Source organism: Cervus canadensis, chromosome 3 (assembly GCF_019320065.1).
Source record: "Cervus canadensis isolate Bull #8, Minnesota chromosome 3, ASM1932006v1, whole genome shotgun sequence".
In the NCBI taxonomy this organism is placed as follows: domain Eukaryota; kingdom Metazoa; phylum Chordata; class Mammalia; order Artiodactyla; family Cervidae; genus Cervus; species Cervus canadensis.
The window spans coordinates 57,000,891-57,028,127 of NC_057388.1; the positions used below are offsets into that span (position 1 = coordinate 57,000,891).

The 27,237-nt window shown below is 41.9% G+C and overlaps 1 protein-coding gene and 1 long non-coding RNA gene across 6 annotated transcripts in view; one reads left to right on the plus strand and one right to left on the minus strand.

The window, feature by feature from the left end:
- Window positions 1-27,237, plus strand: part of ELMO1 (engulfment and cell motility 1) — a 559,777-nt gene that overhangs the window by 523,819 nt on the left and 8,721 nt on the right. For all 5 annotated transcript variants that reach the window (XM_043463190.1, XM_043463189.1, XM_043463192.1 and 2 more), the window contains 3 exons: window positions 2,554-2,666; window positions 12,176-12,283; window positions 19,499-19,581. In XM_043463190.1, the coding sequence (XP_043319125.1) occupies window positions 2,554-2,666; window positions 12,176-12,283; window positions 19,499-19,581 (304 nt within the window). The remainder of the gene's footprint in view (window positions 1-2,553; window positions 2,667-12,175; window positions 12,284-19,498; window positions 19,582-27,237) is intronic.
- Window positions 3,404-9,180, minus strand: LOC122438381. The gene is made up of 3 exons (XR_006268535.1): window positions 9,052-9,180; window positions 8,277-8,397; window positions 3,404-3,518 (listed from the first exon to the last, which is right to left on the minus strand). It is a non-coding gene; the product is annotated as an uncharacterized LOC122438381 (long non-coding RNA).

Consider the following 27,237-nt stretch of genomic DNA (forward strand, 5'->3'; position numbering starts at 1 on the left):
ACCTCTGTTCTAGATGAACACGAGGTCCAGGAAGGAGGCTCACCAGTCTAGTGGTGCTGTCTGTCCTCTGCATATGTCACTGTTCTCATTGGACTTAGACTTGGAATCCTCTTCCAAAAACAGTGCTAGACTTTGAACTGCTCTTTACACACTCATTTATTCTACCTCCTTTAATCTTCCTCCTTTTATTTATTTACAAAGCTGTTAGCTAGAAATAGAGGAATATTTATCAAAGTGATAAATATTGAACCCCTGACCTTGGCCTCATGGGCCCCAAGCTGAGGATCTCAAAGCTCAATTCCACCCCATGGTTATTACCAGGATTCCCCTAGAGGTCGTATCTCATTCACAGAAACACCATGTAGGGATTATATATATTTTCCTAATATGAGTGAATTTTGTAGATACTGAGCCCATTTGCAGGAAAGAAGAGAACATCACTTACAAAAAAGAAAAAAGCTCTTCCATTTTCTTCATTGCCTAAACACGTTTTGGGGTCCTTGGGGTTCATAACAAGAAAAGGTAACCCTTGTAGCAGCAGATCCACTTATTCTGACAGTCCATCCCCAAAGATGGTTCATAACAGAAGGTGCTATGATAACAACATCTGGCTCTTACACTAAAAATCGTAAATCATAAAGATCTTTCAGTTATTCCTCCTTTTGGTCCTCATCTCTGCATCTTCATCTCCATTTTAATAGCTAACTCTAGCCTAGGAAAACTATTCTTTAAAGATGCATCTCTAACCTAAGAATTGATGAAATTCCCAGTTTCTCTCTCGCATGATTTCTCCACGTCATTACCCCAACTTGAAGCCAGGAGCAGTGATTTATTTTCATGTGTGACTACCTTGGCTGCCTCCCACCTTCTTGTCCATTCAGAGCAGGGTTCATCAAAACTGCAGTTCTGAGTCCATTCTACAAAAACTGAATGCTGATAATAGATAATGTTAGTGATCTGAATGCCTGAGATGAGACCCACATCAGAAAAGTAAATGCACATGGAGCAGACCCACCAAGCTGTATCATTGGGGTGAATATCCACATTCAGCTTTAAAAATGGTCAGATGGAACAGTGTCAAATGCCCTGGTATTTGAGGTGATTTAAATCCAAATATATATCAACAGCTTACTAGCATACCTGGTGAGATGGCCAGATCCTTTCATATCACTTTTTATTCTTTATTTTTTTTCTCAAGAGTGAATAGAAGCAGTTTGCACAAGAAACACTTAATTGTGTATTCCTATTCAGGGCTTCACTTCTGTAAGCTGTTTCTCCATCTGTGAGATGGGACTGATGATAATACCTGTTCCCCAAAGTTGGGGGTTCTTTGGTGGGGAGGAGAGAAGGGAGTTAAATGAACTACATTTGCCTAGTACACTGCCTGGCTCATAGCACACACTGACTGAATGTGTAGTGCCTTTCATACCTGGGAACAGAATACCACGTGAAGATAGATTGCCTACGATCCAGAGTGAGCCCAGCGTTAAGGATGAAGCTTATGAAAAATGTGAGCCTTGACTACAGTGTGTTATGGGCACAAGAAATGTTTGTCCTGAGGAAATGCAAGAGTATTATCTAAGCAAATCCAGAAACACTTGGCATTCCTGCCCAGTGCTCACAGCTCACTTACACTCACACTGTCCCCTTTGGAAGGAAACATTCGTATTCTCATTTTACAGATGAGGAGAAGCTTAGAGGAGCTACATGAAATGCCGATCATGAGCAGAGCCTTGATGGAAATCCTAGTCTTTTGAGTTTGGGTCAGTGCTTTCAATACTGCTCTGAGGGCTAGACTCTAGGTCTCTCTATACATCCTCAACTAGAAAAACTCTAGCTTTAATATACTCAAATGCGAGGGTGCTACCTAAAATTTCACAGGATAAAAAAAAATCTCTGCTCTTGAAAAAAAAGGTTTACAACCCACTGTACTCTATTATTGTATCTTTACAGCATATACCTAAGTTACATTGTATTAGCCTGAGACAAGATGCAAATAATCCTTAATTTATGCCCTCATCATCCCAATCTCTGTGGGCTGAAATCTTGGATGATATGTTATTCCCCTTTGTAGGTGGTCTTTGCTTCACCCACCCTGTGTTTGCTGTATCGTAGTCACCCCATGGTTGTCCAACACTCCTGTTTGGTCAGATCACAAATGTAGTCTAGTTTATCTGCTATAAGGAGTAGAATATGACCAGAGATTCACTGTTTCAGAAGCAGTAAATGAATTTTTGCATAAATTTGTATCTGTGACTTTATAAAACAAGAGACAAAATGTCTCTGGAGACGTCGGTCTAGAAAAACGTCACTGAAGTGATTGGTGCTCTTGTGGGTATTCTGTAAATGTCAGAGAATCTATGCAGTTACTGCAGAATATAACCCTGTTTACTGATGCTTAATAAATGATTCTCTAAAGCGCCAACCTAGGAGGTCTGGGGATGTTTGGGAAAAGATGGCGCTTTTACGCACCTGCCCTCTCTGCCTTGGTGCCCCTTCAGCCAAGTGCTGTTTTCAAGGTGCGTTGTGGAATATGTGTTTATCCTTTTGCAGGGAACTAAAGGAGAAGATTCAGCCAGAAATCTTGGAGCTGATCAAACAACAACGCCTGAACCGCCTCGTAGAAGGGACCTGCTTTAGGAAACTCAACTGCCGGCGGAGGCAAGGTATTGTTTCCAGACCTAGCAAGGAAGAACAGTGGCCTGCTCCCTAAGGAATCACATGGGTATGGGTGTTGGTTTAAGGGTCGGCTAAGCAGCATTGTACTCAGAAGAAGAATAGCTGTAACTTATTCCAGGTAAGTTTTAATTTCCCATGTAGACCCAGGAAGAATCAAAATCTAAAATCAGCAGAAGACCCATGGAACTGAAGCATCACCTGAACCATTTCATGCCTCATGTCTGCCACTAGTGGTTCCACAACAGCTAACATTACTGAGTGTTTACCCTGTGCCAGGCTCTCACTTGACCTATGTTAATGCATTTCATCTTCCCGGTAATCTTATGAAGTAGCTACTGTGATTACATGCAGTTTACAGATAGATAAACTAAGGCAGTGAGGGAACTAAAGCAGTGGGGTACAAAGTAACTTGCCCAGTCACAGAAGAGTAGGGATTTAAACTCCAGCATCTCTATGGCCCTAACTTTTAATGATTCACTATGCTATCAGGAGTGAATCCACCCACTGTTGGATTTGATCTTGGAATTTTCAGCATGGATGGCCCTTGTTTTCAAATCCCCACACTGATTCTCTTCCAAGTCAGAATATTTTATTCATAGCTGTAAGTAACAGTGAACCAAGGTGGGACAGAATCAGTTTTCATAATCTTGCAAGAGAAATTTCTGAATTGTCTCTATAAATTTTAATCCCAAAATATTGAGTCAGAATGGGTGCCATTAAACTAGTTCCAGTAGGTGGGAAGCATGTCCAGCTGTTTCTTATCCAGGAAGGTAAACTCCTTTGATTGCTTTCTTGACATATGGCTGATTGCAAAGTCAAAGTATTCATATCATACTGTCCTAGAAACAAATAGAAAATAAAATTGAAATATTAGGCTCAGGGAGAGGTGAAGAGATTCAGGAACAGTCAGGAAAAAGAATAAGCATTAGCAGCCGTACCAAGAACAAACATCAGTTATGGCCCCGGAGAAACCCTGGCAGATGTTTTTGAAACCTGATGGATGCCCTGCTTGATCACAGAGCCCATCCACTAATGACATACATCACTTCATGTTTATACTGAACCCATCCTCCCAGCCATTTACTTTTAATGGCTTTGTGCTGAATGTTGGGTAAATTCAAAGTATTTCAAACGCACCCATTAAAAATCATATTAAGAAATGTCCAAAGGCAAAACTTCCTTGATGAATGAAAATGCAGGTCATTCCCAGGGGATAAGAAACCATGACAGTGAGCTTCAGGCTGGGCCTCAGGAGGGGAGAATGGGCAGAATAAGAAAGAGCTGAGTTGCAGCTGGGACTGAGAAAGGCTCGCAGCAGGAGGAAGGGACTTATCTCTCCCATTCAGCCATGGAAAGACTGACTCACTGCTCCTTCTTCGCTGCATCCCCTGCATTTGGTCACCTTCATCAGAGTGGATGCTGCTCCAGGAAAAGAGTGTGGCACAGTGAGGAGAACAGGAGCCCTGGAGCCAGAGGACGTGAGTGCCATCCGGCCTCTTCCTCTCCAGCTCCGTGATCTTGGGCTGTTCCCCCATGGAATGGGGATAACAATGCCTGTCTCCTGAATTTACTGTGAGGAAGAAAAGTGGTCATGAATGCATCTCTTAGCAGCTAAAAAAAGCGGGGGTCAGGACGGGGGGGTAGAAGCTAGCTACTCTTTTATTCTGGAAGACCCTGTAGGAAAGAACAAGGAGCTGGGGGTGAGTAGGCTTGGTTCTAGGCTTCTCAACTCTGTGAGGAACCACTTGAGTGTCTTCTGGCAGGACACATGACCTCCCAGGTCCACAGTTTCTCATCCGTTAAGTGGGAGTACAAGATCAGATGATCTGTTATTTCAGCTAGCCAGATTGTCTGTTATATGCCCTGATTGCCTCGTTGCCTTTGGCAAAATCAATAGTCAGGGTGTATTGCCCACATTAGGTAATTTATAAAGTTTTTATTTACTTGACATTGGGGAGAGAGCACAGAAGTGGGGAGGGGAGAGGTAGCAAAGAGACCCATGCCACCAAATGCCCCCATTCATGGCCAGCTATTGATACAATTCTTCTGAATATAATAATAATTCAGAGAAGCCAATTTAACCTTCCAGTCTACTCCACCACGAGACCTCCCTTTCTAGGCTGAAATGAGTAGCTTCTATTAGAATAATTCTGTTTCTAGATGTCATAATTACAGTTTTTTGGCTAAAAAAGCTTTATTTCCAAATGTTCAACTTTTTTGGTTTTCTAAAAATGAATTACCTAATGAGCAAAAAATGATTAGCATCTAGACTATAAATTTATTAGTTAAACTCCCTAGGGAGCATGACCATCTGTGTTTAGTATAAAATCATCCTTCCAAGTGCAGAAAGGAAGGCTTTTTGGGGTTTGGTAAATTGATTTAAAATCTGGTGACTAGCTTTGTGTGCTTAAAAATAGAGATTCAAAGCAGACTGTGCTGAAATTGGTTTCCTATCACCCCATCCAAACATTCCATTCAGATTTACACACATTAATGAGGACATGGTGTAAAATTATTTGAGTCCCTTTGAGAAAGGTGAGATATGAGATGGGGACACCCATGAAATATATCCCTGGTTAAAGAGCAAGCACAAAGGGCCCATGCATGACCACACTCCCTCTAAACTTGTCCGACAGGGAGTTAGACACAGATGAGTGTATTTACATACTAACTTTCTAGGGGAATGTAGGAAAGAGCCTCCTGTCCCACAGAACTGGAAAGGGGAGGAGCAGATGTAGAGCCCTTAATCATGCCATGTTTGGCTAGAAGGTCCCTGAGTTTCTACTTGCCCATCATTCTGTCTGCCTCATTTGCAACTCTGCTGCTTGGTTAGTCCAATAGAGATATATACAAATGTGGATTTCTGGGAATTTTGACCACAGAAGAACTGAGAGGCAGTAAATCATGGGAGATGCACCACGCTGTGTTCATGTCCTACCTCCCTGCCTGCTAGCTGGTTAGCCTTGGGCAACCTAATAAATCTCTCTGTGCTTCTCTTTCCTCATCTGTTAAGTGAGGACAATCTCAGTTTCTATATCAAATTGTTTCAAGAGTTAGATAAAATCATGCATGCATAGCACTTAGTCGAGTGCTCAGCACATTGTCAAATATTCATTAATGACATTTAGTATTTTAATTTATAGTTACTCAGAATATAGATTCTTATTTTTTGATTTTTTAAAGATTTTTTTTTGGATGTGGACTATTTTTTAAAGTCTTTATTGAATTTGTTACAAAATTGTTTCTGTTTTATGTTTTGGTTTTTTGGCCACAAGGCATGTGGGATCTTAGCTCCTTGACGAGGGATTGAACCTGCACCCCCTGCATTGGAAGGCAAAGTCTTAACCACTGGACCACCAGGGAAGTCCCTAGAATATAGGTTTTTAAACACAGGCCATGGAGTGGCAGTGACTGTCACATATCTGCTTCACTCTGTCCCGCACTCACTGTGGAGTGTGAAAGGCTCTTGTCCACAGTCTTTTATGATAAATTTGCCTTGCATCTGTGTTCCCTGGGCTTCTCAAGAGAGTTAAGATGAAATCTCAGAAGCTGCCTACATTCCAGCCATTATTTGCTTCATGAGAATCTTACAGGCTCGGAACTGCCTCCTCTTTTCCTTCCTTTTCAGAGATTAGGGTCTTTCAGAATCACTTGCATTGAGTAGTCTTGATTAGAGCCCAGGGCTACACACGTTGGAGTGTCATTTTCAAGAAATCATAGCATGCAATTTCTACTTCTCTTTTCAGACAGTGCCCATTTTGTTGACCAGCATCCCTTCTCTAAGCATTAACTTGACAAATCTAATTTGAAACCCAGGGATGAACAAAATGTGCACCCAGAGGAGTTGGCATGCCCCTGCACTTCAGCCACAGTTGGTGTACCTGCCTTGCCCTTTCATTTCTCTCCAAAGACCTACAACCAAGTGGTATTTTCAGCCCATTTGGGGCACCAGTTGTTTCTTCCTCTTGGACTTAAGTTTTCTTTTAATATTTCATTAAACCTTATCATAACTCATTGTTACAAAAAAGGCAAATATATATAAAATGTACATTGTCAAAAGAATAAAAGCCAGATTATTTTCAGGGAAAAAGGCACTTTCCAATAGATCAGAATAACAGATAATCATCCAGTAGTGTGGATGAGAGGGGTTACTGTTGAAAGATACCAAGGTACTGATATTTGAGAGCTGGCTCTGTGAAAGATGAATGACAGGTACTCTATATATGTTTTACTCACATAATTTTTAGTGTTATCTGACAAAGGAACTGTAGGAGTCCATAAGGATTTTTATAATTTGGCTAAAACTCCATAGCTGATGTGTCAAGGCCAGGTGTATAACTAAGGTCTGTGGACTCCAAAGCATCAGTTAAGCTAAACCATCTTGAAAATGTCTTCAGGGCTCTGGTGTTATCTTTTGCTGTGAAACAAGAGTCTCCGGGGAGGCAGAATTCTGAATCAAAACAGGAGTCTCTATTCTGAAAAATGTTCAGTGTAGTGAGGACGATTTGAAAGGCAGAATGACCTTCATTCTGTATCTGTGGTTGTTGTCTTCCTTCACTGAACTCAAGAATATTTCCTTTTAAAAACATCGCTAGGATCGCTTATGTTTTGTAACGTGGGAAGGTTTGAAGTGGACCTTCCCCTGAGCACACTGAAGACACTGCACATTTTAGGTTAACCTAGGAAAGATTCAAAATCTTAGTGGAAGTGCCATAAGAATTCGCTTTAGTAAAGGTCACCTGTCTCCCGAACACAGGATACTTAGGGCCCCCTGGGCCAGCAGCCAGCTGCTAGCTGTAGGCTTTGCACACAATACAAGGATGTCCCTGAGTCCACGATAGAGTCAATCAGGACTCAGTTCTTGCTGTGGCCTGTGCCTCACTTTACAAACCTCATTTCCTACTCAACAATGGTAGCTATTATTCAGCTTGCCCATCTGCCCTAAAGACCTGCTGGCCAACTCTACACTTATCTGCAGCTTGGATATGAAGATAGTCAGTGAACTGTACTGTTCCGTGTGGCCACCTATGGCTATTTGAGTTAATTAAAATTAAATAAAATTCAAATTTTCTTTTCTTACTATTGAATAAAGCAGGTACAGACTATTTGCAGTGGTGCAGAAACTTCTATCAAATATTACTGCAAGAATTACAGTTGTCAGGGGTGATTAGCTCCATAATGATCTATGTGACATTGGGAATAACTTTAATCAGCCCTGGAGACCTTCTTACCAGGCTGTGAGCTTTGAAACCAGCTTTTCTCTCTGATCCTTCAAACACACACACATGTACACGCACACACACACACACATACACACAGGAAAAAAAGTGAAGCACAAAATTATCTCCATATTTTCAGTTTTTTAGTTTGGGGAATTAAAAATGGCTATTAATGTAATAACATTTGTAATTGACTGAAAGACCTCCATATTAACTCCTGCTTTCTCTTTAAAGGCTAGTAAACAATCTTTGCTAATGTTCTCACTGCTTCTTGCTAATTGCTTTTAGTGACACAATCCACTCATTCATTGCCCAAAGGGATTGGGGAACTAGTAACATCATGCTGGGTTTTGAAAAGAAAATACATGTTTTGCTTACCATAAAAGAAACTGCAAATCAAGCTGCCACCAGTGGCTAACACTGAAACTGTCTCACCCAACACGTCAGTGTGCTGTGCTGGCTGGAGCCGGCCTCTCCGCTTCTTTTATAGCTGCTCTGCCTTCAAGACAGACACACAAGTTATGATGCCTCTAAACCTTCCCAGAGCTAATGACTCCAGCCTTTATCCCGAGGGAGAGACTGGCTCAGTATCCACCCATTTGTCTATGAATCAAAACAACCTTCCCAAGCCCTTCAGCCCTTTTTCCAATATTCTGTCATCCATCCAAGACTTCTTATTTGATGGGAGGAGCAGAACACATCACGCACATTGATGATGCACAGATCTTTTGCTCTCTACCATTTTAGTGGTAGACAAAGAGGAACTTCTATGGGATAAGAGAAGAGGTAGTCAGAGGTAGAAGGAAAACCAAAAGACAGTGGTGTCTTAAAAGTCCAGAGATTCCAGGGCAGAAGAAGAGGGTGGGACAAATTGGGAAAAATTTTTGACATATATGCACTACCATGTGTAATATGGATAGCTAAAGGAAACTGATGTGTAACACGGGAAACTCAGCTCAGTGCTCCGTGATAACCTAGAGGAATGGGATGGAGGGGGGTGGCAGGGAGGTATGGGCGTGGGAAGGAGATTCAACAGGGAAGGATATATATACACATATAGTTGATTCACTTGATTGTATAGCAAAGACTAAAGCAACATTGTAAAGAAATTATACTCCAATAATAATAAATAAATATATAAATAAATACATACACATCAGGGATTTTGGGTGCCCATGCATGCTCAGTGAAGTCCAGCTCTTTTGCAACCGCATGGACTATAACCTGCCAGGATCCTCTGTCCATGGAATTTTCCAGGCAAGAATACTGGAGTGGGTTGCCATTTTCTTCTCCAAGAATCTTCCCAACCCAGGGATCAAACCCACGTCTCCTATGTTGGCAGGCAGATTCTTTACCACTGAGCCACCTGGGAAGCCCAGGGATTTCAGATCTGAAAACAAACAAAAAAAAAGAAGTCAAGAGAATTTAGTCCCCTGGAAGGAGGAAAATCTGTCAGCTCTACACTGTAGTGTTATGGTAGATTTCCAGGTTTCCAGGTAGCCTTTTGTGTTTCTTTAAACAAACAGTGACTACAACATTGCAAAGAAGACGATTGTCTTCAACCATCATGATAAGTAGCCACTGATTTCAGTAGTTTATGAATGTAGAATTATGTTGCACAAGAGATCTTTCCTATTCCTGTTTTTCCCTGTAGTACAGGCAGAGTTGATGAGTCACTGTCCATATTTCCCAGACCTGAGACACAAGTGTTGCCACCGTCCTTCTTTAAGTTGCCACTAAGAACTGAGGGAGCTCTTTCTCCTCGAGCTCTTTGGCTTTGCCCCTCATGTCTGCCTGTCATCCTAATGACTTTTGCTACATCCAGTGAAGTCCTGTGAGCACTGCAGGCACTCTGCAAATAGTCATGGAGAAACAGACTTAACCTAGTAAATAGACAAGCTATGAAAGTATATGCAGCAAATTTTTGAAGTGTTGCAAATGAATGTAAATTGTGCATTTAGCTCCACAATATATGTTTGTACCACTTAATTTTCTTAACTCTCCCCCAAATCTGTTGAGGATGACAGTCTTCTTTGATTATGCCATATTGACTCCTGGGCTTCATGTTAGCACTGCTAGTCTCTTGAGTTTACCTCAGCTTGAGAAGTGAGAAATTTCTAGAAAGAACAGGCTAAGACTTACTCAAAATAAGACCAGCATGTCCAAGTGCTACTGCTCACCAACTTCCCTCCCAGCTTTCTGTTACCCTTTTACAGTTGCTCACTTAGCCAAAGTCCCACCTCAGAGGTAGCAGGGGAAGGAAAGCACTATAGCAAGTTTTTCCAGAAAGTTTTTCCTGCTGTGGTCATCACAGTTTATTTAGACAAAGTGGAAGGTCCTTTGGGTTGAAGAGATCTCTATAGTCCATCATGCCAGGCCCCCAAGAGCACTGTTGGTGCTCATGGCTGAAGCTTAGCCCACTCCTATCAAATTGCAATTTTCGTATTGTGAATAACAAGTCAAATTCTCAAATATGTTCTCCTCATGGAAAGCTGCCTAATTGAAGTGGTTATGAATTATTCAGGGAATGATTTTATTTTCTCCCTTTGAAATGCCCTCCCTGTGTTGAGTGTATATATATAACAGAATTTTGAAAATTTAGCAATTCCAGATGTTTTCCTAGCCTTCAAATAATTTTTTCTTTCCTCTCAAATTTTTCCACTGGAGTTTAGATTTTTTAAAATATATGGATTGCTATATACAGACTACATTCAGGAATTCTCAAACCCTATCTATACTTGAGAAAGGAATCACAGAGGCATTTGGCTTTTGTGGATCAAGTTGGGTGTTTCCTTTGTTCACTGTGTGACTTTTGCCTCCATTTTTAAAACTTGGTTTTCTACCAAAAGAGTTGTAATTAAGGCATAATTTTGTGGTGAAAGCAATTTTAGGTAAAAGAACATTTTTGTTAAATGTTATAGAGAGCTTTCTGGTCAGATTGGCTTCAGAACAATTTGTATTGGTAGACACAGTAATGGGATGATTTGGCCCAGGCCACTATGTTTGCCAACTATGTAATTGCACAAAGGGTTTACAGGTCATGGATGTTTTGTGACTTACACATCTTGACTGAGTCCTCTTGAGCCTTCATTTATAAATTTAGCCAATACCAACTGTGCAACTTCTACATGGCAGGCATTGTGCCAAGAGATTGGTGCAGTGCAGTCACGAAGGCCATGGCTGTCATCGGAGAGCCTTGGCTTTCCACACTGTTGGGGCTGTTAAGTGTCCTGGAGTCTTCTTCTTCTGTTAATAACTGTTGACCATGTCCCCACTAGGCAAGTTGCTTGCCTAAGCTCTATGGCAGATAATGGGGGAATACCAAGGGATTTAACATGAGGGCACCAATCACCAGAGGAGACGCTGGAGCAGCTAAGAGGGTGGAAAGAGTCCCTTTGGCTGCAGTAACCACAGAGGGCTTCCCGGAGAAGGCAGCATCTACCCCAGCCCTGAGAGCTGCATAAAGATCGCTATCACAATTTAAGGTTCTTATCTAGAAAAAGCACTCTTTACCTCCTTCTCACTACCTCACAAGCTCATTCAAAAATTGTTATTACATTTTGGGGGAGCAGATGAAGTTTAGCTGAGGGAGTTATTTATAAGGATGATCCTAAGGTATTGATCAAGCCTATTTAAGGGAACTAAACTCTAGGAATTAGAGAGGAGATGAATGTGACAACCTCATTCTTGGATACATTTCTGACTTAGGGTGGTTCCTCATGAATCCCGCCCCTTGTGTATGGATTACTAGCCTCCTAATAATATATTCATGATTAGTTTGTGGGTACAGGCCTCAGGGGTGAAGACTTTACTATGCCAGCTGAGATATGGCACAGCCATCTCAACAGTCTTAGACTCTCACAGAGGGAAGTGGAAGCAGAAAAGTTCTGAGAAAGCTCTTTTCTCTTCATCTCTCCCCCTACTTTGTCAGCCCCAACTGAATAGTTAACCATGTCCTCATCATTATAGATATTGATGAAATACTCCCCTGGAAGTCACCACCTCAGACTTGTTGCCGTTGTCCTCGAAGGATCTGGTAACTTGCCCAGTGGCCAAATGTCTACCTGGAAGGACAGGAGCTACCTGCGTACAAAAATTGAGAAGGGACTGACTGCCAGGGCTCTTGGAATTCATTCCTTTCTGAAGACTTAAAATCAAAGAAACTGCTTATTCTCTCATGAAAGGCTCTGAGGAAATAAGGATGTCCATATTCTTTGAAAATCAGAATCACTTACCTGGTAAATCTGCGTTTTCTTTCTTTTTTTTCCTTCCCTCAGACAAGTTTTGGTATTGTCGGCTCTCACCAAACCACAAGGTCCTGCATTATGGAGATCTGGAAGAAAGTCCCCAGGGAGAAGTGCCCCATGATTCCTTGCAGGACAAACGTAAGTGTCTCTTCTGTGTAGGAGGCCTGAGGGTTGGTTGGTTGGTTGTTTCCTGGTCACCGAATATCATACAGAAAGACTATCAACCTAAGTAAACCCACTGGACACGGCCCACTTTGCTGTGAGTCCTGGCCTGAGCCGTCTCATCAGGCACAAGACCTTGGTGGATTTGTGGTTTGGGAAAGGAATACTTACCCATCTGTCCTGAAAGATACAAATCTAGAGTTCCAACATCCACTTTTATATTACTTGTCCATATACTGTTCTAAGAAGCAAAACCAGCATAAACCTGTTGTCAGCTATCTTTTTCTGATGATCCAAAATAATCTCACCTGAATTGTGTGTTTGATACCCTACCACTTTTATTCATTATAGTTGACTGTATGGTGGCTCAGTGGTAAAGAACTCGCCTGCCAATGTAGGAGACAAGGGTTTGATCCCTTGGTCAGGAAGATCCCCCGGAGAAGAGAATGGCTACCCACTCCGCTATTCTTGCCTGGGAAATGCCAAGGACAGAGGAGCCTAGCGGGCTACTGTCCATGGGGTCACAAAACAGTCAGACGTGACTTAACAACTAAACAACAACAACAAAGTATACAAATTAAACAAAGTATTATGGAAACATTAAAATACACAAAGGTAGGGACTTCCCTGGCAGCCCAGTGGTTAACGCTCCATGCTTCCAATGCAGGGGATGTATATTTGATTTCTGGCCAGGGAACTAAGATCCCATGTACTGCATGGCCAAGAAAAAAATTTTTTTAATACACAAAGGTAATGAATTAATTTGAAAGAGAAATGAGATAAAGTTAGACATAGTGTCAAAGGATATCTCAGGTAGAGAAATCAAACAGTCAGGAAAAAATAAAGACACTTTAAAATAACTTTTAAAAGTCACCTTGACCCTGCCATGAATCATATAATTCACAGATTAAATCCTTACCCCTAGATCCTGGCACCTCCCTCTTATTGCCCCAGGGCCCATGGAAGTCCAATCTGTACTGTCTTCCTTGCAGCTCTTAGCCATCACAGGGGAAAATAAACCATGAGTGGCAAATTCCTGACACACTCAGACTCTAGGCTGACATATCAGACAGACAACCTGGAACAGTCTCTCTTCCTCCAGCTTAAAAATGGGACAGTCTGGTCTTTGTAGTGTCATTTAGTTCAGAAAGCAATCTTATTTCCTTTCATGGGCGCACTGCCTCCTCAGTCCATGTTATTAGCACTGTTAATAGGAAAGGAAAGAAATCTGAAACCCAGTACTGCAGTCTGGGACAGTGTCTATACATTCATTCCTGTTGTGGTGTCATTCCAGGCCTCTGTTTTTGTGATAAGGACCCTCCCTTTAAGTCTCAGAAAATCTCCATCCCACCACAGACAAGCTAGAACAGTGGTTCTCAGAGTGTGGTCCTTGGACCATCCACAGCAGCAGCATCACCTGGGAACTTACAGAAATGCAGATTCCCAGATCCTCCCTCCCAGACTTGATGAATCAGAAACTCTGGGAATGGAGCAGCCATCTCTGGGTTCATGGAGCCTCCACATGATTCTGATGCACATTTAAAGTGAGAACTGCAGGGCTAGATATTGTCTGATATGCTTCCCAGTGAGTCCCTAAATCTGGCTTTCACCAATACGTAAAAATTTTTAAAGAATAAAAAACTGAGTGGATAGTGGGTTGCCAACTTCAGGTTTTGGCAGAGAAAAAAAGAAAGCTATTATAAAAGAAAATCTAACTAAAATTTAATATCACACTCCTTTCATTTTAAAAAGGACTCAGTCACAAAAAAAGACCAGAAAGGCCTAACCTTGGAATAAAGGACAGTCCCTTGCACTAAATTAGCTGTATGAAAAACTCATGGCATCTCTAAAAATGAGTGTCTTCATTTTCCTGTCTTTGCTGTTAACTGGTGAAAAACTCACTGAGAATCCTCCCTCATGAGCTCAAAAGAACTGTGCAGAGGCCAGCCACTTGGAATCAGTGCTCTAAGGTGGTAAAATGAAGAGTTTGAGGTTACTGTTGGCCATAGCAACCAGAACTCTCTACAAACTCTCCCACTGTCTCTCTCTTAACTTGGCCAGGAAATAGAGAAAGTGGTCTGGGGTGGAAAAAAGAAAACACATCTGGTTTCATTCTTGACCCACATGGCCCAGTGAGTCGGCTCTCCCACACACTGAATGTATCTTTATCCCCATATTTTTAGGGGTCTAATCCATTTCTCAACCCATAGATTGGCATAGATTGCAGTTTAAATGCAGCACTCTCATTCTAGCTGGCTCGGCTGCTTAGGAAGTCAGTAGCTCTCCCCCTAGAGAAGATCAGGGCATGGACAGAACCTAAGCCTTGTGTAGGGGCCGTCTCTAGACTTGCCCACAAGCTGATGACCCCAAGCTCTACCAAGGCCTGCATCCCCAAGGACTGGAAACTGGAGTGCCGATGCCAGGGAGAGCCAGCTTGCCAGGATGGTTGCAGAAGAGCCAGGACAGAGCTGCAAATCTCTGGAGAGCTTTTGGTCATGGCCATGATGCTCCTTCTGAGAAAGCATTGCAACAGTCCCTTCTGATTGTGGCTCTGAAACTCTTGTCCGCCCCTTTCCTCTGTGGCCTTAGAAATCTAGGAATTCAGAGTTCCAGATGAGGTGCTCTGTAAACAGTTTACCCATTGTAAGATAAACCAAGAATGCGTACCTGTGCAGGTGTGCATGTGCAGATGTGTGTGTATCAAAGAGATTATATCTGTGTGCCAGGTGGGCCAGGGAGGAGGAATATTTGTGTAATGAAGTCAGATGAAGCTGTTTTGTGCAGGAAATGAGAAGGCCCCAACCCAGGAAACCAAAGTTTGCTGCTTCAGGCCTGCCACCTGGTTTGCATTTAATTCCAATTCTGCATTCTGCCTGGAGCAAAATAATCCACCCTCTTAGAGCCCTTCAAAGTCAAAAACCTCATTCCACTAGAAAAATGAGCTGTTCCTTTAATTAATTTCAAGTGTCATTGCTCTTGCCATGTACAATTGTCCTTTCTTGAGACCAATGGGGAAATTGTCTTCCACCCCTTAAGTTAACCAGTGCTGAATATTGAGATATTGATGAGTCAAATAGTGTAATTGAACCTGTTTAATCCAGAGAGTGTGAGTGGAGATTGAGGGCTACTCCTTAGCTGTCTTCATGCGTAGAAGTTTAGCAAATCTCTTCTCTCGTATTCCTTTTGTTTGGCAGGAAACATGGCCCTTGAAAAGTCCACATCTGCTTACCTCCCTTCGCCCCACATTCCTCCCACCAGGTGTGCAGACTCTCATCACCCCACTAAAACCAGACTTCACTGCTTCCCAGCAGTGCCCCCACCTCTCAGAACTGCCCTTTGAGGAATCTAGGCCAGCGCTCTTCACCCCTGCATCAAAGGGCCCGGAGGAGAGGGCTCAGTCCTCACACAAGACCATTAAGCCTCTTACCACAGAGGAGAGGAGCGGCGGCCAGAGCAAAGCAGAGTGGGGCGATTTGGGTCATTGAAGCATGCTAAGTAATTCAGGTCCCTCAATCTACAAAGAGAATTAACTCTGATTATTGATAATAATTGCAAATAATATATTTGGAGTGCCTACTCTATACCAGGCACTGTGCTATTCTACATATTAACAAAGTATCCTCCCCCTGACTTGAAGCAGTAGATACCATTGCCCTTCTTTTATAGATTAGGAAACAGAGGTACACAAAAATTAAGTAACCTGTTGAAGGCCACGTGTCTAGTAAATAACAGAGCAAAGACCTGAATGCAGCTATCCAGCCCCCAGTCCAGATTTTTACCCACAAGGAAGCTTATGCTCCAAGAACTAGGCCCAAAGTGGTATAGCCAGTGGGTGCATCTAGAATTCAAATCCAGGCTCTGTGATTCTTCCAGCCACTCCAGACTGCCCAGTTAGAGGCAGATCCTCTACTGAACTGTCCTGGGATCAGCCTGCCCCTCCTCTGTATCTCTGTCCAAAGGAGTTTCCACAGTGGAGCTATGTATAGGGCAAGTGATCATGGCTTACTGGCTACTTCCTGGTGTAATATCTGCCTCTACTTACTGGCTTCCTGGGGTGATTTCTGCCTCAACTTTCTGGTTCCCAAGAGTGAAAGATAGAACAATTTTTATCATGATGGCCACATTTACTTTTTCAGTGGCATTTCTGTTTTAAATCACAATTAAATTTTCTCCCACAGATATTAGCCATTGAAGAGCTTCCTGAACGTATCTGAAGTGATAACCACTTCCAGGGCTGTGTCTGACATATGTTTAGCATGATCTGGGGAGCTGACACCTTCCAAACATAGGAGAAAATCATAGCCTAGCCAGAGACCATGGAATAGAAGAAAAAGCAGCTGTCTCAACTCTATCCCTCACTAGCTATGTGACATATTTCTTCTCTTTAGGCCTCAGTCTTCCCATCTATAAAATGGAAATGTTGGATTAGATTGTCTCAATCCAGCTCAAACTGAAAGTAGCATTGAAAGAAATGAGGGCAGGCCCCAAGGAGTTAGAGTGGGGGCTAGGGACCCAATGGTGACTTTTCTGGTTCTCATATCTCTGAATCCCACTTTGTTATGCTGCTCCCACATAAAAAAGACCTGATGGAAACCCTAGCCCTACTTTGAAGTAATCAAGAGCACTCTGTCACCTCCTTAGAGTATAGATTCAAAATTTGTGAGTCTAACTCTGCTGGTGGGTTTAGAAAAGATGACATTTTAGCCCTTCCAATACCTAATTTTCCAGTGCTTCCAACAACAAACTATGCAAAGAGCAATCTTTAAAGCCACGCTGTATCTTTAGAATTTTGTGTTTTCCTTTTAGCCGCAATCCTATGAGAAATATAGCAGCTTTTCCCCTTGACAGGGGACAGTGCATATGAAATACGTAAAATATGCACTGCCCCCAGCATGGTGCAGAAAAGGCTGCCTTTTCTCCCCTGCTGCCTTCTTATTAGAGATTCTGAAGACTGCTCCCACAACAGACCTTAGTGTTACCCTTGTCCTGTTCCCCATGATGGGTTTTCAAAGCCAAGGGGTAACTAACTTACTATTTACCGATCAAAGACACGCTCTCTTGTTCACTGAGCACGTTACATATTTGAACAGCAGAAGACTTTCTAGGAGGTGTTTGCTACTCAAACTCCATCTGAAGCTTGAGAAGGGTTTTGGAGTTTGTACATTAATTATATCACAGTTTCACTTCAGTGGTACATTTTCCACTGAAACGTAAACACTAAGTAAACCCAACTTCCCAAAGTGCCCAAATATCTCTTCCCATAGTAGCAAGTAGGTAGCCAGGTTGGCCACTGAGAACAGGGTTGATTGTTGGTTATGAAAATGGATTTGAGAAGAGCTGAAGTCAGTGGCTGTGATCAAAGGAAAGGTCAGGAATCACAGGGACTGTCTACAAGAAGATGCCGATCCTGAGCAGCCAGGTAGGGGAAGAAGGGGGTCCAAGGTCAAGGGTCATGCCACTCAGAAGAGGCTGCATTGCTACATTAAGCTGCAGGAATAAATAACCCCCCAAACCTCACTGGCTCACAACAGGAGTTTATTTCTCTCTCCTCAATTATATAACTGACATGTGCTTTCAAAGGACTGCTCTGCATGATCACAGGGACACAGGCTGATGGCTGTTCTGACATCCCAGAGCTGCACCATCTGGAGGGACCACGTGGCCTGATCAGTCCCTGCGGCTGGGGAAGAGAGGCTGATGGAAGTGGGTTTCTCACTGCCTCAGCCAGGAAAAGAGCCAGGCCGTCTCCTCTCATGTTTCACTACCAGAGCTAATCATTATTCAGCCCCACCTAAATGCAAAAGTTGCTGAGAAGCGTGGTCTTCCATGTGCCCAGAACCGTTACTAGTGAGAACAAGTCCTATCTACCAAGGAATCTAGAACCAGGAGTCTAAGCTAGAGGAGCAGATGTGGTAGGACAGAGAGCAGGGGGGGTGCCATCAGAGAATCCTGGAAGATTTCATTACAGCACCACTCTTCTCAGGGTTCGAGAGAGCTCTGGAGGTATCAAGGATTTGGACAGAGTTCTTAGCAACTTTAGGGTACCCGGAAAATGTTAGCTTTTAAAGAGCCTTCCTGTTATATCATTTTGATATTCTATATATTTTATAATTTTATCTTCATCTAAATGTCACCTCCAGAACCCAATGCCCCAATAAAAGTAGGTGAACTTTAATTGTGAAATCTCTCATTATCTTCGTCATTGGAGGAGTCAAGGAATTGATGAGTCAAAGCTTCTGCATATCCAACTGAGCCCCTAGAGTCCCTTGAGGGACTGAAAGATTAGGAGTTGGAAAGGGACAGATAACTCTGCAGTTTTTAAAATTAAGTTTCCAAACCATCCTGCAGCCTTTTCTCTATCAGATGATCTTAACAAAAGCATTAAGGGCAAAAGCCTTTCCATATCTTTTGTCTTCCCCCAAGTCCTGAATAAGACGATAGATAACATCATTTTATCTAACTGCATTATTCTCAGGATTTCCAAGATAAGTGCCAGCTACCATTTCCCTAACAGAAAGGAACGTTCCCTTTATTTAATTGAGTTTAGTTTTGTTGTCCATAATCTAGGAATAACAAAACCTGCCTGACAGAATGGTTATGAGAATTAATGAGATGGCAAGAGGGAGAATTTGGAGAGTGAGAGTTCAGAATGGTTTATGTTCAGATAGATTTTTTTGTGATAGGGTTATTAATAAGGTTCTGCTTATTATCCAAAACTCAGAAACTAAAGTGATGTCACTACTATAGTAAGAGATATCAATCTATAGGAAGCACTTGGCATTTGCTCCTGGCACATAGATGTCTTCCATAAAATCAGTATCAGTACCACTATTACTTATTATTATTATTACTCCTTCTAATGCCATCACTTTTAACACAACTATGATGGGTTTTTTATTGTTGTGTGCCATCTTTTTTTTTAGGTATTTCTTTTCTTGAAACAAACTCTACTCATGAACATAGATTTTTCTCCCCAGGAATGCTTTCTACCAGAATATTAAGAGTATATTTTAGTTCCTTGTTCTGGAGCCTGCCTGACTTCTCCCTCTTTTCATCTCTCTTCTCTTCCTGCTATAGTGTCTGGAAATGGTAGCTGTACCAACAGACTCGGTGATGCTTAGTCTTGCTATTTTATGGACACTTATGCTGTCACATGATGTAGTTACTTTCATTTTCTCTTATGAATTTCAGTGCCGGTGGCAGATATCAAAGCTGTGGTGACGGGAAAGGACTGCCCTCATATGAAAGAGAAAGGTGCCCTTAAACAAAATAAGGTATGATTTCCAAATTATGCTAAGTAGTTCTGTCTGCACAATGCAGTTAGTAACTACAGTGGGCCCTTCTTTGGTAGCTATGCCTGTGTGGTTGGGGGTGTGTGTGTGTGTGTGTGTGTGTGTGTGGGTATGGGTGTGTGTGTGTGTGTGCAGATGTGTCACACAGTTACACATCTCTTAAACTCGGTTCCTTTTCCTTCTCTGATTCCTTTTCCATCCCTCAGTCTTACTCTTTCTCTCACTGATCACTTGCTGAAGCCCCACCATGTCTTGTATTCTTCCACTTCCTGTCCATGTACAGCCCTGGGAATTGCCCTCACTGATGTTACGAGTCTTCTCTCAAGTCTTTCCACTCATCTCCATCCTCTGGGCCCCTCTTACCCTCCTACGTATGTTCACATTCTCCCTTCTGCATTTCCTCCCCAGTCTCTTCCATTTTCTTCTTCTTAGTTACCCCTATGGGGTCTCAGAGAACTCTGGGAAATGGAAGAGAGACCAGATGACTCCCAAAAATCTTAGAAAAATTTTCAAGGCCTAATATTCTTCAGCATCATGGGAAATATTGTGAAACAGTTCAAATTCAGCTTAAGGGAGAAAATTTTCCCAAAGGTGTATATTGCTTGAACACTCTTCACATTGCGTTATTTTTCACCCTTCCCACCGTGTTGTTCACCATGACAGCCTACATTCCATAACAGAAGATGTGCGGGGCAGCATTATCTGAAAAGGTGGAGGAATTTCCTTTGTCCCCACTTTGGAGGCATTTGCCCTTGGAGGGGCCATCAGGGAGCAATTTTTGTTATCTTTTGGCATTTTGTGATCCGTAGTATCCACATACGAACAAGATTAATCAGATTGATCTGGAGGCTTCAGACACCTTGGTACCAAAAATATCACATTGATCAGGTAGGCTGCTTCTTTATTGCCCTGTGCCAGTATCTAAGAAGAGTATAAACATTATACACATCCTATTTATCAATCAGGCTTGGCATGAATAATGCCTGCCCTGTAATTTCAATCATTGTAAGATGAAGGTGAATCTATGTCTGCATAAGAAAACCCTATCCATGGTTAAGGAAAATCAAAAGTACTACAAAAGTACTATTTAGGAAGAAAATAAAGGAGAGGATACAGCCAAAGAGACTGATAACAAGAGTTTCGCTTCTTAAGTTACATTAAGTATAATTCACCTCTAGTCCATATGAATTCCTTTCGTGCCAAGCCTATCACAGTACCATCATATAAAGCACTGGGCCACATAAGGGCATACCTTAGGGTCTATAGGTTATTCGTTACACAGCATTTACTTCTTCTCCACGTTGTGGGGAAACAGGGATCCAACAGCTCATCAGATTCCAGAAGAGCATCCTTAACCAAAGCAGCAAGTCCCCAGCCTTCATGATTTGCCTTCCTTCAAGACCACCTGCCACTCCAGTACTCTTACCTGGAAAATCCCATGGACGGAGGAGCCTGGTGGGCTGCAGTCCATGGGGTCGCAAAGAGTCGGTCACGACTGAGCGACTTCACTTTCGCTTTTCACTTTCCTGCACTGGAGAAGGAAATGGCAACCCACTTTAGTGTTCTTGCCTGGAGAATCCCAGGGACGGAGGAGCCTGGTGGGCTGCAGTCTACGGGGTTGCACAGAGTCAAACACGACTGAAGCGACAGCAGCAGCAGCAAGACCGCCTGATGTCAGATATAGCCTTGGGAAGTACCAGCTCTGCTCAGCTCCACCGGAGGTCCCTGTGGTTATATAACACTTGGAACTGACCAGGACACAATTTGGGGAACTTGGCAGCAATAAGAGTGTGTAGTCTAAAGAAGGCTAGGGGTGGTGGTATTGGCAGCAAAGCAACTTGCCAGGACTCAAGCGCTCTAAGTAGGCACAGAGAATTATTTAAAACAGGTGTGAAGGAACTTCTCATTCAACTCAAACGCGTAAAGAGCCTAGGAGTTGTCACTCCTATCCCACAGTAAGAAGAAACTGCATAAAGTAAAACTCAACAATTTTTTTGGAACTACCAAGAGAATTGATGGTGCAGGGGAAGACCACCACCATGGAATCTGGATACATTGAGTCACATACATCCAGAGTTCACAACCAGATCTACTCAGGAGCAAAATCAAGAGAATTCATTACCAGCAGACCTACTCTGCAAGAAATTCTTCAGCCAGAAAGGAAATTCTATAGGATAGGAACTTGAATCTACATAAAGAATGGAAGACTATTAGGGAAGGAATATGTGAAGATAAAAGAAAAGTATTCTTTTTCTTATTAATTAATCTAAAAGGTAACTTTTTGCTTAAAATAATAATTTTAAAATGTGTTATGTCTATGGCATATGGATAAGTGAAATGAATGACAGAAAAGTCAAAACGTACAGGAGGGAGAAGTAAGGATACTCAAAACAGGATAAGGTTAAAAAAAAAAAAAGGAGTAAATAAAAAATAAAGAACAAATGCAACAAATGAAAAGAGTTACAAACTTGGCAGGCATAATCTAACTCTGTCAATAGTCATTTTAAATGTCGATGATCTAAATACACCAACTAAAAGACAGGGATTATTTGAATAGATAAGAAGCAAGACTAAATATATACTTTCCTATAAGAAACCCACTTAAATATAAAAACTAAGATAGGTGAAAGTAATGGGATGAACAAAGATCAAAATGCATGAGGCAAACTGAGATAACTGAAAGAAGAAATTCACAAATCTATTATTATCCTGGAGACTTCAGTAACCCTCTGTCAGTAATTGATAGATCAAGTGAGCAGAAAATCAATAAGGATATTGATGACCTGAACAGCACTATCAGTCAACTTGATCCAATTAACATTAATAGAAAATCTACTCAACAGCACAATATATGTTTTTCTCAAACTCACAAGAAACATTCACCAAGTTAGACCACATTCTGGGTCATAAAATACATCTTAAAAAGTGTAAAAGGGTAACAATCATACAAACTATATTCTAATTCACAATGGAATTAGACTAGAAATCAATGACAGAAAGATAGATGGAAAATCCCCAAAATGTTTGGAAATTTCAGAACACACTTCCAAATAACCCATAGTTCAAAGAGGTAGTCTAAACAGAAATAACAAAATGTTTTAAACTAAGTAGAATGAAAATATAACTTACCAAAATGGGTGGGTTGTGATGAAAGGGAAATGTATAGCATTAAATGCATATATTAGGAAAAAGGAAAGGTTTAAAATTAGTACAGTTTCCACCTTAGCAAACTAAAGAAAGAAGAGCAATTTAAACCTAAAGAAAACAGAAGAAAAGAAATAATAAATATTAGAAATCAATGAAATTGAAAACAGGAAAATAGTAGAGAAAATCAACAAAAGCAAAACTTGGTCCTTGGAAAATATAAATGAAATTGAAATTTCTAGCTTGACTAACCAAAAGAAAATGAAATGAGATACAAGCTATCAATATCAAAACAGGTATGGAGATGAGCTTATTTGAGCCTAGGATGGATGTGGCTGATTTTGGCCTTCTTGTTTCAGATTCCTCTCCTTTTAGAGGAGACCAACAAAACAAACTGAGTGAATGACTTTTCCAACCTTATTTTTAAAAATTGTGATGATACTTATAGAAAACTGGGCAAGTGGGCAAATGAATGAATGATAGATGAATGGGTGGATGGAGAGGTGGATAGATGATGGAAGAATGGATTGATAAATGGGACACACTGCTGTAGACACATAGATAAGACTTCAAATGAAGGCTACTTTCTGGAATTTGCTAGCCTAGAGGGCTGAGAGAGGTAGCAGTAGCTCTGCTAGCCTGGCTCTTTCATTTGTATACATATGAGAATAATTTGTCTTGTAATATTAATAGTGTTCATATATCTGATGCATCAGGAAAAATGTCAGAAAGCAGAAAGGAAGCCCCAAATTCTAATAATTTATTTCTTCAACTCACTCACACCCCTTCCCCAGTGATCCAGAGGCCTGCTCCTCCCTACCTCTGGGACTTCTGGATAAGAAAGGGGAGTTGTCATTCAGTCACTAATTCCTGTCTTCCACCATCTCTCAGAGTTTGCTCAGATTCCTGTCCATTGAGTCGGTGATGCTATCCAACCATATCTTCTGATGCTGGGAAAGACTGAAGGCAAAAGGAGAAGGGGGCAGTGGAAGATGAGATGGGATAAGATGGAAAAAGGAGACCTGCAGCTTAAAAGGAGGGTTGGCCAAAATGTGTCCACAGGAGGTCTGTCAGTGCATGGCAGTGGGCAGCAGCCAAGGCCTGCTGCTGGCTCTAAAGCTTTTCCAGCTAGACAGTAGATTCTGACATTTTATGCCCCAGGACTCTTCATTAGCTTAATTATGAGCAGGGCAAACTGGACATTCGGATCTGTTGGGAACTGGTAGTACTTCCTGCTCAGTCAACAGCTGACATGCCAGGCACAGTCTAAGGCCCTAGAAATAGATAAAGGAAAGGGACTGATCCTTTCCCTTGAGGCAGAGGTCTTTTTTCATAGAGTCCTTCACTCAGTCAGCATTAGAGCACTTGAGATAGGATGGGCTAGAGGCACAGTGATGCACATGCAGACACGGCCCTGTCCTCCTGGAGCTGAGTCTAACTTCTTTAAAAGAAGTTGGTACAACAGACAAATTTCTGTGGACACAAAAAGTATTGGCTTCTTCACAGAGAGGGTAGGAAATTCCTGATACTTGAAAAGAATTTTCATGGGTGAATGGAAATTGAATTGGAAGAATTTGACTTTTAAGGATTAAGGATTCTAAATTCAAACTCTGTGATTCATAAAATAAAGTTGATTTGTTACTGTATTTTTGAAAGTGGGCAGTCCTGGTACTTATCCCACTGCCTTGGGCTTTAGGAGTTAAATAGTTAGCATGCAATCACCAGAGGGAAGATCTAACCAGATATCAGTGAAAGGGATAGGAATATGTTTGACCTGAGAGATGCTTTCATTTCACCATGCCCAGAGCCCGGATTTATTTTTCCAGTATGATTCATGAACCTGAAATAAGAAGCAGATTATATTAGAAGCTGATGTTCTAGTATTGACTTGAAAATCCTGATCTTTAAACAAAAAGCCTTTTATTCAGAGTTACTTCATTCATCATTCATACTCACACTATATTGAGTATTTTCTTTATATCAGACCTGTGCCGGGTGCTGGGAATCCAGTGATAAATACAACCTGGCCCCTGATGTTTTGTGTCTAGAGCAGATACAAGATTTAATGTATTAATTTAAGATTAATCCACATGCTATTAGAATCCAATGGTGCCTATACCCCAGTATATTTAAAAACAAGGGGAGCCTGGGATTTTGAGAAGACTCATGGAGGAAGTGATGTCTGAACTGGGTTTTGAAAAGAAGAGAGGGGAAGACCTTCTAGAAGAAGGAAACAATATATGACAGGTGCATGGGGACTTTTGACATCTGATGAACATCCTCTGACTGAGAAACACTGAATTCACAGTGTAGGATTGGTGGGGACAGGGACGAAAATAGGTTGGAGAACTATTGGCTAATAATGCTTAGATTATTATTATTATTATTATTATTGGCTAATAATGCTTAGACGGGGCCCAGACATAAAGCTACTTTACAGAAGGCACAATTCTCTCACGATTCATCCCAAGATTCATATAATATGTGAATGACTGATTTTGCCTCATAAAATAGAAAGTCAAACTCATAGGTATATAGATGAGCTGCAGTGTTTATAGCTATGAAATCTACTATTTCTTGGCCATGTTTAACACAAACACATGCCAAGTTATAGCCACATCTGTAATCAAAATGCTTTGCCCTCAAGATAACCTGGATAGATGCTGGAGAACCAACATAGTTAAAGTGAATGCCAGTGAGATGGCCAAATGAGACAAGTCACCCCAAAACAATGTAAGGAGTGGCAACCAACACTTTACAGTGAAATTATGTTGTATAAAACTCTACTCTCATATTCTATCAGCCCATCACATGACCCTGGAAGGTGGAAATCCCCAAACCAAGACACCATCATGCCCAGAATTTCTCTAAGCATCCCCTGACCCTGCATGCCTTGTCGCTAGGCCCAGGGCCAGAAGGTTGAGAGTGGGGTCAGAGGTCATAGGGTGAGTTCCTCCTGTGTCCTCCAACCACAGAACTCGCTTATCCCAGGCCTTCCTCCACATGTGAGGGGAGGACATATGAATTAGTGAGACAGAGGATGGAAGTAAGCTACTCCTGGACATGATTTTTCACTGACTTAGATCCAGAGTGAATAAAAGACCTTAGGTAGTGAGTAGCAAAACCGCAGAGCATCAGATATCTAAGAGAGTGTTGTGGTGTGTGACAAGAAGCCCCTGAGGGGGACGCTGCCCCAGATCCACAGCCACTTACTCCGCCGCCTCCTGGCACCTCTCCCCTCACAGACAGTTTGGACAGGTGGCCGCTTCTAGAGTGTGAGCCCGAGAGGCCGTCGCTGCCAGCTCTGCAGCCTGTCTGCCCAGAGTGCTGGAGAGCTGACCTCCACCAAAGCCTCAATGACAGCCAGCTGGGGACGTCAATAAAACTCATTATAAGTGATAGCAGCCTTTAACGCAGGCATGCGACTCAGAGAAGTAATTCCTCCAACCCCTCCCAGGCAGCTTTGGTGAAATTAAAGTGGGGATTGACATTCTCACGAATTTCCTATTTCCTGCCTGTGTTTATCAGAAATCTAGGTCATGACAGTTCCTCTCATTCACGTCCTCGCTGGTAAATGCCTTAGAAGGGCAAAACCTAAAGTTGGCAGCCTCCCTCCTTTTTCTTCCTGCTCCATGCCCTGTGGAAGAGGAAGTGTCACAAAGGACAACCACACTGACACTCTGGTCTCAGGTGACTTCAGCACCTAGTCAAGAGGCCACGTCTGGGTTCTGCTGATGGCTCACACCTGCTGTCATAAGCAAGGGGATGATTAGCTATGTGCCTGCCCTAAGCAAAGCAGCAGGCATGGTCTAGCATCAGTCAGAAATCCGTTGTCAGTTTCACCTTTTCCTGTTGACGTCTGAAGGTCACCTGCTGTGATGTACTGACTGGGTGTCCAGAAGCAAAGCCCCTCCTCTCCTTTCTCTCCAATCTCCTAAGTACAAGTCAGAGTTTTTCCAGAGGATGACACTAAGATTAGTAAAGAAATCATCACCTATATCAATGTTTCTCTTCTAAGAACAGTTTTTATGATTTTATGAGATTAGAGTTTAACATTTTGTTGAAAAATGTTTTCAGTTTTTTAAAAGAAAATAATCACCTATGATCCCAGCATCTTAACATAATTATTTTCATTTCACATGTTTGGTTCCAGTCTCCAACCACAGCTAGACATTGTTCCTAGTTGTAATCAGTATGTAAATAATGTTCATTTCTCTTGTTTGTTTTTCCACTTAAAATCGAATGTTTGTAATTATACTTAATGCCTAGCAGCATATATTTTGCAGGGTTGCTAATCTGTGATTTCTTTATTTAATGTTTTACCAAAGAAGGGAGGACATTTATTTAGTTCCTTGTATTACATTCTTAGGGCTTCCTTGGTGGCTCAGTTGGTAAAGAATACACCTGCAATGTGGGAGACCACCTGCAACCCAGGAGACCCAGGTTCAATCCCTGGAATGGAATGATCCCCTGGAGAAGGAAGTGGCAACCCAC